General features: G+C 40.0%; 1 protein-coding gene across 4 annotated transcripts in view; it reads right to left on the bottom strand.

Annotated features, from left to right (window-relative positions):
* Positions 1-11,839, bottom strand: part of EFHC1 (EF-hand domain containing 1) — a 59,853-nt gene extending 48,014 nt beyond the window's left edge. For 2 of the 4 annotated variants that reach the window (XM_082346251.1, XM_082346252.1), the window contains exons 1-2: positions 11,604-11,839; positions 3,313-3,534 (exon numbers count right to left, since the gene is read on the bottom strand). In XM_082346251.1, coding sequence (XP_082202377.1) covers positions 3,313-3,534; positions 11,604-11,666 — 285 coding nt within the window. In that variant the 5' untranslated portion in view covers positions 11,667-11,839. The remainder of the gene's footprint in view (positions 1-3,312; positions 3,535-11,603) is intronic. The other 2 variants (XM_082346254.1, XM_082346253.1) reach the window with 2 other exon arrangements.
* Between the last annotated feature and the right edge of the window lie 2,430 nt (positions 11,840-14,269).

Genomic DNA, 14,269 nt, shown 5'->3' with positions numbered 1-14,269 from the left:
GGATAAATTAGGAGTTTGGGATTAACAGATACACACTGCTATATATGAAATAAATAACCAACAAGGACCCACTGTATAACTCGGAACTATACTCAATATTTTGTATAATAACCTTACAATAATAAGGGAGATGAATCTGAAAAAGAATAGATATATATATATGTATAACTGAACCACTTTGCTGTACACCTGAAACACAACATTGTAAATCAACTATACTTCAATTTAAAAAATTAAATTAAAAAAATTTTTAAAAAAGGATGACTTTCAACTGGGGGCTAGAGCAGCTGCATAGTGGTAATGTTTTCCCTGAGAAGTGATATCATCAGAGTTGTGCTTTAGGAAATAAACCAAGCAGTGGACCTGTCATGAGCATAAAAAACAAGAAAGAGACTAATACAACAGTCAACGACATGTTAGCTGTTAACACGCTGCTTGTCTGAACTAAGATAGCGGGAGAGGAAAGGTAAGTGAGAGATACTTGATTCGGCAAATCACTGAATGTGGGGAGTGAAGCCAGAAAGAGCCAAACACAGCTCAGGTTTCAAGCTCTTCAAGCTTGGATTACCTCGGGGAGCACAGAAAGAGCACACCTGCGGGAAAAGGTGATGAGCTGAGCTAGAGACACACAGACCCTGAGGGGCCAACAGCTCAACAGGTGAAGAGATCCCGCGGCAGGTCTGAAGTTTCAATACGGTCAGAATTGGAAATAAACATTGATAGTTGTCTACCTTGAGATGACAGCTGAAAACAGAAAAGTGGGTGAAATCTCTCAACAATAGAGAATAAGGAATGAGAACATAACCTTGAAAACACTTACCGTTAAAAAGTGAGAGGAGGAAGGAAGGCCAGAGCAGGAGCATTGAGAGAGAGAGACAGAGAGAGAGAGAGAGAGAGAGAGAAAGAGAAGAAAATCGGGAGAGTGAAGAGTCCTGGTAGCAAAAGAAAAGTAGAGTTTCAAAGAGGAAGGGGGCTCAGCAATGGCAGATGTTGTAAACAGGTCAAAGAGAATACTGGCAAAGAAAACCTCTCCAGATCTGACAAGAAAAACAACACTGGCTACTAAGAAAAAGTAGTTTGGGGCTTGAGGGTGAAGAAGTCAGCTTCTAAGTGAAGTGACAATCAAGTGAGGAAAAATGTTGCTTAAAGGGTTACAAGTAGAAAGAAGGTTTCTTAAGACAGGATGGTATTACCCTAGGTAGAGAAATAGTCGCCTGAGTGTTTGAAATGGCAGTAGGATGGACGTTAAAGATGAAGAAGATGAAAGAAGAAGAACACCAGGAACACAGAGTGGGAAGTTAGCCTGGGAAATGGATACAGTGGGTGATGATGACGAAAACAGTATGGGAGCAAAGAGAAAAGATGCGGGCACTCCTTGGAGATATCCTGATCTTTATAATCTACATAAGAAATAGTTATATTCTAAGGATGAGGAACGGTACAAAGAATGTCCAAAACATGGACAAATATGTTGGCTATTAAGTGGACTTCTGGGTATTACCAAAAAATTTAAACTCTGATTTAATTCAGAAAACCCATAGTTTTCTTATCACAAAAAAATCTTAGTTTCAAAACCATGCATTTAACTACTCTACCTCATTATCTATGGTAAGAATCATTTATAGAGAAATGGTGATGATCCAAGTAAAACGAATAGGAAAACAAAAATGTAAATATTCTTTTCATGAGCACTATCTTTAAAGAAATGAATTACAAATAATATTTTAAAAGTATAAATTAAGTAACGACAATTAGCACAAAATTACATAGAAAAACAAAAAATACGAAGCTTATTTCCTATTCTGGCACAATTCTCCCTCTTTGAATTTCATTAATACTTTTTTTCTTAAGTCTTTACTGAATTTGTTACAATATTGCTTCTGTTTTATGTTTTGGTTTTTTGGTCACGAGGCATATGGGATCTTAGCTCCCCGACCAGGGGTTGAACCTGCACCCCCTGCATTGGAAGGTGAAGTCTTAACCACTGGACCATCAGGGAAGTCCCTCATTAATACTTCATCACTTTCTAGTTTACAATAGTTATTTGCGATTGTTTTCAGTAAAAATTGAACCTAACCATTTATATCTTGATAAACTGTTAAATGCCTATCCCACTCCTCTCTTGTATTTTCACCCCTTTCCCTTTTCTACTGGTTTTGCAGTACCTGTCACAGCTGTAAATACACAAGAGAAACAAGAAAAAGGTTAAGAAATACCCAATCATATCACTGATATGGATGTTTAGGTTCAGCCTATAAGTGGACATGTCAACGTGTTTGTATCAAATGAGTTAGTTGAGATGGGGAAGGGGAGATGACATAGATTATGGCTGATACATTAAAAAAATTTTAAATTAAGTGATTATTAATGTGAATGGCATATTTCCACCACTAGATTATTTTGTAACTTCCAGCCTCTAGCTTCAACAGGTACTCTATTAATAAAGATTGGCCAGCTGGATGAAAATGGTATAGACATTTAACAAAAATAATAAAATGAAAAGTAAGACCAAAAAAGAGAGAAATAAGATAGGCTAGGAGTAAATGAAGAAAGCTAACTTATAAAAACTAGTCAGTAGTTCTCACAGCCAGTTATACATAAAAGTCATCTAGAAATTAGAATCAGTGAGGGCTGGGGCAACATCCAAGTTTCTTAAAAGTCCCATCAGTAATTCTGCTGCATGGCTAGGGTTAGGACAAGCTCACCTTAGTGAAAAGAGGAAGCTCAATGACAAGGAAAATCAAGGATGATGTGGAAATGTTAACAGACGGAAATAAAGCAACTCACATTACAAAAGCATAAGGGTAAATAAGACACAAACAAAAATGTTATACTACCCTTTGGTTATATTATGCCAAATCTGAAATGTTCCCTGAAAAACAAAACTTACGGAGACAGCCTGGAGAAAACTGACAACAGATGAAGTCACTGTCATGATGACACTCTGCACTACACAGAGATTAAGGATTTGTCATTACTACAGAATACAGGACATTTAAAAAGTAGAAAACACAGAACAGGTAAACATAGCAATATGAACTCAAGAATTCAGAACTCATCCAACTTTTTAAAACTGTATTTAGAAAATATTTCAGTGACGTCTACAGGGAATTATTTTCTGTAATCGGCTTCCTGAGTAAAGAAAGGGTCTTTCAATCCTGAGTTCAGCTGTCTATGACTAAGGGTTGAGGCATTTGAACAATTTTCTCCTCAGAGTATCTGGAAAGGCTGTGGTTTACTGTTGACTTTTCTGCAAACAGTTGGCTCTCAGAAATTTGAATTCAAGGGGTACCCTTCCATCCCAGATGATACCTTTTTGTCGAAAGCCACATAGGCAGGAATGAATTCTGCACGCGGGGCCTGCTTGGGCTGGCCGTACGCGAGGACTGGTGCCTTGCTGGCCAGCTCGTCCAGCTCAGCCTGAGACAGCTGGCTGACCTGGAGCCGGTCCCCGCCGATCCCAACTGTTGGACGTCGAACAACTGCATAGCCATTCCTATAGCCAAGCGTCTGGCTTCTATGAAATGCTGTTTTCTGAAGAAAAAAAAGAAATGTGTCTTTATATTATAAATATTTGTTCGGTAAAAAAGCTAACTTTCAAAAATATCATAACTTCAACCTTTGTTTATAAACATCCACAAACCTTACATCAAAAAGTTTACCTACTTTAGAAGGTTCTTGTATATTAAGCTAAAACGCTCGGCCAGAAAGGAGGAGGGATGCAGCAGCCTGAGCTTAAAATAAAACTTAAAGCCCTGCTGCTGAACGTCCAATTTAATTACCAGCTCACTTTCCACAAAAAACTAAAATATTATCTCATGTATACTCCTAATTTTGTACTAGTCTTCCCATGTTTTTCATTTTATCTGGTGGTCATAAACCATGGAACTGAGAAGATCTAGTTCTGTGAAATGAATTTTTACCTGAAATGAAACAAAGGCCCTCTTGCTACAGTGATGCTAATATATTCATATAACTTTTTGGAAAGCAAATGGTTATTACAGACTTAAATTGAACAGACTTGAACTCAATAATTCCACCCCCAATCCTTTAAGGATATAATCCAAAATTACAGGAAAGAACAATATGCCTAAGGCTGACCATTATAATGTTCAATAGTTATAATTACAATAGTAAATTATAATAGTTATAATTACAATAGTAAGACATGGCATGGGAAACAATCTAAAAGACAAGTATGAGTAACTGATGGAAGGCTCACCTAATGGGCTATTATGCAGCCATTAAAATATTGGTTTTAAAGACCATGTGGTAATCTGGGGAAATTTATGATTTAATAAGTCCAAAAAAGCAGCTTACAAAATTATATGCATATTAATTACAAGCATGCAAACAAGTGCACAAAAAAGACTGGACTTGGAGAATGTTCTCTGTCTGTACTATACATTTCTGAATTATGTTGCTTTTTTTTTTTTTTTTTTTTTTTTACAATCAACACATTTTCATTGGTAATTGGAAAAAACAAAAGATTACAGAAAAAGTGGAAAGGAAATATTTTTGAAGGCAGAGGAGACCAAAACAGTGGCATAGGATACCCAGCCTCCCCATCCCTCCACAAAGATCAACGGTTGGACAGCTGTCCATGAACAACACCTCTGGAAGAGGTCCAGAGTCCATTTAGGAGGTTTCAGCAACACAGTAAAACAAAAAACTGAGGATATTCACATAGGAAGAGAAGGAAGACAACCCATTCTGTCTGCATCATCCCATCCCCCAAGCCAGCACTGTTCAGCCCCAGGAGGCAACTTTCCCTCAACCAGGAAAGGAAAAGCAGGGTGGGCAGTCAGCTCTCCAGTCATTTGGAGACACTGCACGAAGGTCCCACCTCAGTTTCACCCCACCCAGACTAGTGAAGCAGAAGTGTACAGAGCCAGTTAGGAACAAGGAGGAAAAGCAGGGGCTACTGGCAGCACCCACTCAGTGGGAGCCACTGTGGGTCACAGAGACCTGCTTGGCAGACAAACAGCAGATTTTGACCCACAGCCAACAGCCAGCATTGCTGCAGCTGCCATGTAGCCCCCGCAGACTTCACCAGCTTTTGTCCCACAGGCATTCAGGGTTGCCCAGGCCACCACCTGAGTCCCTCCTGGCTCCCTCCTCTCCCCTGTCCCCAGCAGAGCCCAGGAACCACACGGGCAGCCAGCTTAGGCCTCTAGAAAGTGATGAAGAAAAAAACTGCCAACCAAGAGTACTTTACCCAGAAAAGTTGTCCTTCAGAAATGAAGGCAAGATAGAGACTTTTCCTAATAAGTATAAGCTACAGGACTTCATCACCACTAAGTTTGCCTTACATGAAATGCTGAAAAGAGTTCTTTGAGCTGAAACAAAAAGGTGTTTATTAGTAACATGAAACTATACAACACACTGGTAAAGGTAAACGGAGACACCCTAATACTGTAACATGGTGATGTGTTATCTACTTAACTCTAGTATAAAGACACTTAACCCTAGCTTCAACAATTTGTTAATGGATACACAATACAAAAAGATGTAAATCGTGACATCAAAAAAATAAGGGGCAGGGAGTAAAAGGGTAGATTTTTATGTGATCAAATACTGTTGATCTGAAGGGCAAAATAGACAACAAAACAATTATAGCAACGGACTTCAATACCCCACTCTCAACAATGGACAGATCAGCCAGATAAAAAAAATCAACAAGGAAAACACTGCACTTGAACCATACTTTACATCAAATAGACCTAACAGACACATACAGAACAATCCATTCAACAGCAGCACTCTTTATTCTCAAGCATGTGCAAAACATTCTCCAGTATAGATCATATGATAGGCCACAAAATAAGTCTCAGCAATTTAAGAAGATTGAAATCATACCAAGTGTCTTTTCCAATCACAATGGCATGAAACTAGAAATCAATAAGTGGAGGAAAGCTGGAAAATTCACAAATATGTGAAAATTAAAAAACACACTCCTGAACAACCAATGAGTCAAAGAAATCAAAGGGAAATTTAAAAAATCTTGAACAGATGAAAATGGAAGCACAAAAATGAAAATCTACAGGATGCTGCAAAAGCAGGTTTAAGTTTATAATGATATATGCCTGCATTGAGAAATAAGATCTCAAATAAACCACTTCACTTTATACCTCAAGAAACCAGAAAAAGAAGAACTAAGCCCAAAGTCAGCAGAAGAAAGGAATTAATAAAGATCAGAGCAGAAATAAATGAAATAGACACTAGAAAAATGATAGAAATCATCAAAGAAACTAAGAACTGTTTTTTTGAAAAGACAAACAAAATTGACAAACCTTTAGCTAACTGATTAAGAAAAAAGAGAGAAAAAAAAAAGAAAAAAGAGAGAGGACTCAAATAAAATCAGAAATGAAAAGGGAGACATTATAACTGATAGTATAGAAATACAAAGGAGCATGAGAGTCTACTATGAATAATTACATGCCAACAAACTGGATAACCTAGAAGAAATCAATAAATTCCTTGAAATGTACAACCTACCAAAATTGAATCATGAAGAAATAGAAAATCTGAACAGACCAATAACAAGTAAGGAAACTGAATCAGTAATCAAAAACCTCCTAATAGAGAAAAGCTTGGGACCAGATGGTTTCACTGGTGAATTCTACCAAACATTTAAAGCAGAATTAATGCCAGTCCTTCTCAAATGTTTCCAAAAAACTGAAGAGGAGGGAACACTCCCAAACTCATTTTATAAGACTAGCATTACCCTGATACCAAAGTCAGATAAGGAAACTACAAGAAAATTACAGACCAATATCTCTGATGAACACAGATGTAAAAATCCTCAACCAAATAGCAGCAAACCAAATTCAACAGCACATTAAAAGAGTCATACACCATGGTCAAGTGGGACTGATTTCTGAGATGCAAGGATGGTTTAACATGTGCAAATAAATGTGATACATCACATCAACAGAATGAAAGATAAAAATCACATGATCATCTCAACAGATGCAGAAAATTCATTTGGCAAAATACAATATCCTTTCATGACAAAAATGCTCAAAAAATTGGGTATAGAAGGAACATACCTCAACACAATAAAGTCCATAGATGACAAACCTACAACTAACATCATACTCAAAGGTGAAAGGTTGAAAGCTTTTCCTCTAAGATCAGGAACAAGACAAGAATGCCTACTCTCACCACTACCTTCAACACAGTACTGGAAGTCCTGGCCAGAGCAATCAGGCAAGAAAAAGAAATAAATGGCATCCAAATAGGAAAGGAAGAAGTAAAACTGTCTTTGTTTGCAGATGATATGATCTTATTCTTATAAACCTTAACGACTCCATCAAAAAACCGTTAGAACGAGTCAACAAATTCAGTAAAATTCCAGGATACAGAAATCAACATACAAAAATCAGTTGTGTTTCTACACACCAACAGTGAACTACCTGAAAGAGATATTAAGAAAACAATCTCATTTATGATAGCATCAGAAACAATAAAATACTTAGGGATAAATTTAACCAAGCAGGTGAAAGGCCTGTACACTGAAAACTACAAGATTTTGATGAAAGAAACTGAAGATAACACAAATAAATGAAAAGAAACCCATATTCATGTTTTGGAAGAATTAATACTACTAAAATGTCCATACTACCCAAAGCCATCTAAGAGTCAATGCAATCAGTATCAAAATTCCAATGGCATTTTTCACAAAAATAGAAAAAAAAAATCCTAAAATTTTTATGGAGCCACAAAAGACTCTTAATAGCCAAGCAATCCTGAGAAAGAACAACAAAGTTGGGGGCATCCTGATTTCAAACTATACTACAAAACTGCAGTAATCAAAACAGTATGTATTGGCAGAAAAATAGACACATAGACCAATGGAACAGAATGGAAAGTCCAGAAATGAACCCTCACATATACAGTCAACTAATCTTTGACAAGAAAGCCAAGAATACACAATGACAAAAGGATAGTCTCTTCAATAAATGGTGTTGGGAAAACTGGATAACCACATGCAGAAGAATGAAATTGGATCCCTATCTTACACCACTCACAAAAATTAACTCAAAATGGATCAGACTTAAACATAAGACCTGAAACTGTAAAACTCCTAGAAGAAAACATGGGAAAGCTCCTTGACATTGTTCTAGGCAATGATTTTTTGGATCTGACAACAAAATCATAAGAAACAAAAGCAAAAATAAATAAATAAGTGGGACTACATTAAACTAAAAAGCTTCTGCACAGCAAAAGAAACCATCAACAAAATGAAAAGGCAACCTACAGAATGGGAGGAAAATGTGCAAATCATGTATCTAATACGGGGTTAATATCCAATATATAAAGAACTCATACAACCCAATAGCAAAACAAAAACAATCCAAATAAACAAACAAAGTCTGGTTAAAAAATAGGCATAGGAAAAAAAAAATGGGTAGAGGAACTGAATAGATATTTTTCCAAAAGAAGACATACAAATGGCCAAGAGGTATGTGAAAAGGTGCTTGACATCACTAATCATCAAGGAAATGCAAATTAAAACCACAATTAGATAATATCTCACACCTGCTAGGATGGTTATCATCAAAAAGACAAGAGCTAACAACTGTTGAAAAGGATATGGAGAAAAAAAGGGAACCCTTGTGGGAATGTAAATTGGTACAGCCATTATGGAAAACAGTGTGGAGGTTCCTCAAAAAATTAAAAACAGAACTACCATACAATCCAGCAATCTCATTTCTGGGTATACATCCAAAGGTAATGAAAACAGGATCTTGAAGAGATACCTGCACCCCCTTGTTCAATACAGCATTATTCATAATAGCCAAGATATGGAAACAATCTGTTTCAACCAATGGATAAAGATATGACCTATATGTGTGTATGAATGTGTATATACATATTTATACATGTATATACAATGAAATAGTATGCAGCCATGAGAAAGAAGGAAATCCTACCATTTCTGACAACTTGGATGAAACTTGAGGGCATTATGTCAAGTGAAAAACATCAGCAAGAGAAAGACAAATACTGTATGCATGATATCATTTATATGTGGAATCTAAAAAATCCAAACTCACAGAAACAGAGAGTAGAGTGGTGGTTACCAGGGGGTGGACGTAGAAGAAATGGGGAGAGAGTGGTAAAAGGATACAAACTTCCAGTTTATTCAGTTATAAAATGAAATCATTCTGAGGATCTAATGTACAGCATGATGATTATAGCTAACAATGGTGTATTATATACTTGAAAGTTGTTAAGAGAGTAGATCTTAAATGTTCTCATCACAAAAAAGAAATGGTAATTATATGACTGGATGGAGGTGTTAGCTAATGCTATGGTGGTGATCATTTTGCAAAATACAAGCATATCAAATCAACAAGTTATACACTTTAAATTTATACGTCAATTATATCTCAATAAAGTTGGAAAAAAGTGGAAAGGAAAATTAGAGATTATGTTAATTTGATGGAAATTTATTCCTTTTTCTGTTCTTTGCAATGTTGCTTTCAAAGTCATATTTATACACATACATATATGCACACACATAAATCATAAAATGTTTTTTATGAAAAAAATTACTGACTTACCTACCTAATTTCTTTGCAGCCCAACCTACCATCTCTCAGGATCTGTACTAACGTAAAAGGTGCAATAGAGTAAACTTCTTTTGCTAAGAGTTATGGACTGTGAACTTTATGGGTTGTACATTCAGGGTCACCTATCAGTTGACAGGACATAACACAAATGACACAGAACAAAATGGGCTGAGTTGACTTCATCACTGGGTAACCTGTGTAACTTCAAGCTCCTCTTCTCCCACCTTTAAAGACAGAAGCAACATCAGCTGCTTCATTTGCTTTTCCCGTTTGAGACAGACATCTCTACCATCACTCAGCTATACGACCTTTATCAGTGGACTTCAAGGGCACCCCAGGCAAGGCCACCTCAGGCTCCCCACCTTAGTCCCTGTGGTTCATCTTCTGAAGGTCTTGAGAGTTACACATACCTAGTCTTTCAGGGCTGAAGACAGTGACCATGTTTTTCACATATCAAAATAAGGCAAATTGGCTGACACTTGGCCAATGTATTTAAAATCTGAAATATGTCCAATGCACAGTTCATCTTACTTGTAGTACGGCAATATATGTTCTCAGAGCCTGGCACCTCCAACCCACACCTCTGTAATCCCAAATCAAATCAACCCTGCCCCATGGGTAACCCACACTCACCAACAGCAAATGGTAAGCTGTTCCTGCACAGGGCAAGAACGTGCCTACAACATTTTTAAGTTTCATAAAACTGAAAAGCCCACTGAAGCAAAAAATCTACAATGCTTTGTCTTAATGCAGGAATAACTATGAAGAAGAGATTCAGAATCCAAATTCCCTCACCAAACATTCAATTTCAATTCATTCTCCCAAAGAAAATAAACTGACTATGTATTTTATCTGACCTTCATGATCAGGGAGAGGAACTTACAGTTTAAATTATTAAACTACATACATATAAATTATTATTGTTTCATCTCTGATAATCAGCCTATCAGCCTACTGAATCTTAATGTTGATATTCCAACATATATTTCAGTAACCCTGAAATTTCAGAATTAAATAATAATTTTGTCAAGGGCTAAACTATGTCAAAGAAAAAAAACCACAAGCCTATTTTTTTTTTCTCTTCAATTTTGTCTAGAGGATGCAACTAAAAACACAAAGTAGGGGAAGAGCGAAACAAAATCTAAACAGGAATCTTTTATAAAAATGTTAAAGCGAAAAGAAAAGGGCTAGGAGAAGAAAAAACAGCAACGAATCAACTGTAGTGGAGGGAATTTATGTGGAATTATCTCCTACAAAGCACCTGAGGATGGTTTGGGAGGAAGACGGCCAAGTGTTGAAAGTCTAACTTTTGGAGAAAGAACAACTGGGAAAGAAGGTTAAACAAGAACAGGGTGAAGGTGGGACTAGACTGTAGAAAAGGGATGAGGTGCGGTAGACGCATAAATGAGAAGGGAGAAGACTGCAGTAAAGGACCTGGCAGAAAGAAGCCAATGGGTGGAAGCGGTAAATAACACAGGAAATGCAGCTGGGAGTGGGAGCGATTACTGGGTCTAGGATTCAGAAGAGGAAGAACGCGGGCGGGGAAGACAGGCCTGGGGAGAGTGGGTGGGATGGGGCTGTGGAAATAAGGATGAAGGTGTAGAGAGGCTGAGTCCGGGAAAGGGCCCAGACTAGGGGGTAGGGTTTAAGGATGGAGCTGGTCAGAGAGGGGTACGGGGTGGGAGAATGAGCTAGGGAGAGGACCGAGGGAGAGCTCGGGAGCAAGGTGGGTAAATCAGTGATCTAGAGGAGGAGAGCAGCAAGTAAGAACGCTGGGAGGCCAACACAATGCCAGGGTGGAGTGGAAAAACTAGAGAGGGATGGGCGGAGGGCAAAATGGGACAGGGAGGGTGAGGCTGGGTGAGGGAGAAAAGAGAACAGGGTTGGGGCAAAGGGACGGGTTTGAAGGGAAAGAGGACAAACTCGCGCGGACGAGAAAGGAGACGCAATCTTTCGAGCAGCTGCGAGCCCTCCGAGGCCGCCCGAGGGTGGGGACAGGGGGTTGGGCAGAGAAGTGCTCACCGTGGAGTCCTTAAAGGACGTGCCCGGGAGAAAGGGCAGGCCATGCACTGGGTTGGACATCATCGCAGCCGCTCTCGCCGCGGCCACCTCGGTCGGGTTTGGTCCTCCCGGGTTGCCGCGGAGACCAGCGGCGTTCTCAAGGGCCCCAGCAGCTCCTTGGTAACGCCAAACATCCCGAGCGCTCACGGAAGAGGGGCCGGGCCTGAGGCGCAGGCGTGCCGGGTCTGCGCGTGCGCCGCCCGCGGGACTAGGCGCTGTCGCGGGAGTGTGGCCGCAGCGAGCTGGCCCCGCCCCTCCCTTCTTGGGCCGCGGCGACGTGAGAGCGGGTGGGAGGGGCGGGAGGAGGCTGTTGTGATGACGCGATGGTTTTCGCCGTGAGGTCCAGGGTCGGGGCGGGCCCTTAGATCAGTTACAGGGGAAGGGGCGGTCCTTCCTTCGTTCCACCGCAGTCCTCACCGCGCTCCGCCCGCTCTCTCTTCTCCCACCTGTGGGAAAAGGGCTCTTGTCCCAGTTCGCGCTGAAGTGTCAATGGTTGGTTCCGGTTGAAAGTGTTACCTCTCTCGGACCCGTGCTTCCCTGGGGCCAGGGGCTGCGGATTATTCGTGGTTATAACTCTGTTGCTCAAGGATGTTCAATGAACAAATGCAACCGTCTGGACCCTAATCCTCCCACTACAGCATTCTGGTTTTTTTCCACTTTACCTTTCTTTATTCTACTGTCAATTTCTGCAGTTCTGCACCCTCCCAGTTGTTGGCCGGGCCTTTGGGTCTTACACATTCACCGCAGGACACTCAATATTTGTTGATTGAAGAGCTACAGGGCGCTCGTGTCAATTCTCCATGTCTCTAGTATATACGTACTTGCAGCTGCAATGAAAAGATCAGAACCAAGAGGGGAAACGCATCTCCTTCAAAGAGAAAACTAAGTTATAAGAAAAAAGCAAATAAGTGTGGTGACATATTATCAAAATCATAGGTACTCTTTTTACAAAACTTGTTTAAATTACTATCCCTTAAAAGAAATGTAATCCTATTCCTGAAACATTTTCAGGAAAGAAAAAACAAGCTATCCAGCAGCACTGAGGAGCTTAAAAAGAAAAAAAGCAAACAAAACCCAGCTGCCCAGACATTGGATTCATCGGGTCTGAAATGGGTTTCAGGCATCTGATTTTTGTAACAGCTGTTTCTGATAATGAGCCAGTTTAGGAACATGATAGAGTAACAGACCTCAATCAGAAGGCATCCATGTCATGGGGTAGTTTACTGCCAATACAGACAGCAACTTTAGTTTTACTGCTGCTTGTCCAAGCAAATCACCCTGCTGGGTTTCACTAATAGGTGTAAACCTCATGGGGCCCAGGACATCAATCCACTAGTGGCACCTGAAGCAGTTATTGGTGGCTGTCTCCACACCCTGCCCAAAGAGTTTCTTTCCTTTTTTTTTTTTTTAATTAATTTATTTTATTTTTGGCTGCATTGGGACTTCGTTGCTGCGTGCGGGCTTTCTCTAGCTGCGGTGAGCAGGGGCTACTCTTCATTGTGGTGCGTGAGCTTATTTCGGTGACTTCTCTTGCTGCGGAGCACGGGCTCTAGGCACGTGGGCTTCAGTAGTTGTGGCACGTGGGCTCAGTAGTTGTGGCCCGCGGGCTCTAGAGCGCAGGCTCAGCAGTTGTGGCACACGGGCTTAGCTGCTCCGCGGCATGTGGGATCTTCCCAGACCAGGGCTCGAACCCACGTCCCCTGCATTGGCAGGCGGATTCTTAACCACCGCACCACCGGGGAAGCCCCGAGTTTCTTTTCTAATAACATTTCCTCTCCCCAACTACTTCTAGTTCCCATTTTTGTCCCCTCTCTTTTTTTCACCTTTACAATTTTTTTTTAAATTTCTACTGGTGTAGTACCTTAATGTAGGTGTTTAATACATTTTTTTTTAAAAAATCAATGCATTGTTGAAGATACTGAAGACCTTAAAAGTATCTGTCCATTGCATTATATCTTAGCCACTGACCTAGAAGGGAAGTGTGGCCAAAGCATGTCACCTGCCATATCAGTAAATAACGGATGTCACCAACCATCGAGTCAGCAGCCACTGCATCTCCCCACAACTGTGCACCCTGCGGGAATTCAGGATGGAGAAAAGCAGGCTACTGGCACAAATAGCTAAGGTGCATATCAAAGGAATGAGTTCAGTGAGCCCAGACTCTGGCACCTTCCGATACAAAGAAAAGCACTAAATTCATTAACTTGAGATGTCTGCGTTTTGTGACTAGCAGTAATCTTTTGATGTTCCAACTATCTGGTTTTTGTTGCAGAAACTCCTATGTACTCGGGCTCCTCCCCTACCTCTTTGGAGCAGTCCCTCGGAGCTATCTGAGAGGCTGTCTTCCTGGCTGGAGTCCTCAGAAAGTCCACCGAATAAAACATAACTCTCACCTTTGAGGTTGTGCTTTTTTTTTTTTTTCATTCAACAGAAGCCAGCCACTGGGAGAATATTTCAAAATGGCAAGTTCAACCTCAGAATCACTGGGAACTGTAATCCTTGCTGACTCTTCATGGTAACCTTAAACGCTTCCCAGTTATATGATCCCTTCCTGCCCTTTCTCTTAATAAAAGTAAATCCATGGCATTAGGATACACTCAGAAGAGCCCTCCTGGACTAACTGAAGG

The sequence above is a fragment of the Balaenoptera borealis genome, assembly GCF_965194805.1.
Source record: "Balaenoptera borealis genome assembly, chromosome: 12".
In the NCBI taxonomy this organism is placed as follows: Eukaryota; Metazoa; Chordata; class Mammalia; order Artiodactyla; family Balaenopteridae; genus Balaenoptera; species Balaenoptera borealis.
This window is presented reverse-complemented; position numbering and strand designations above follow the sequence as displayed.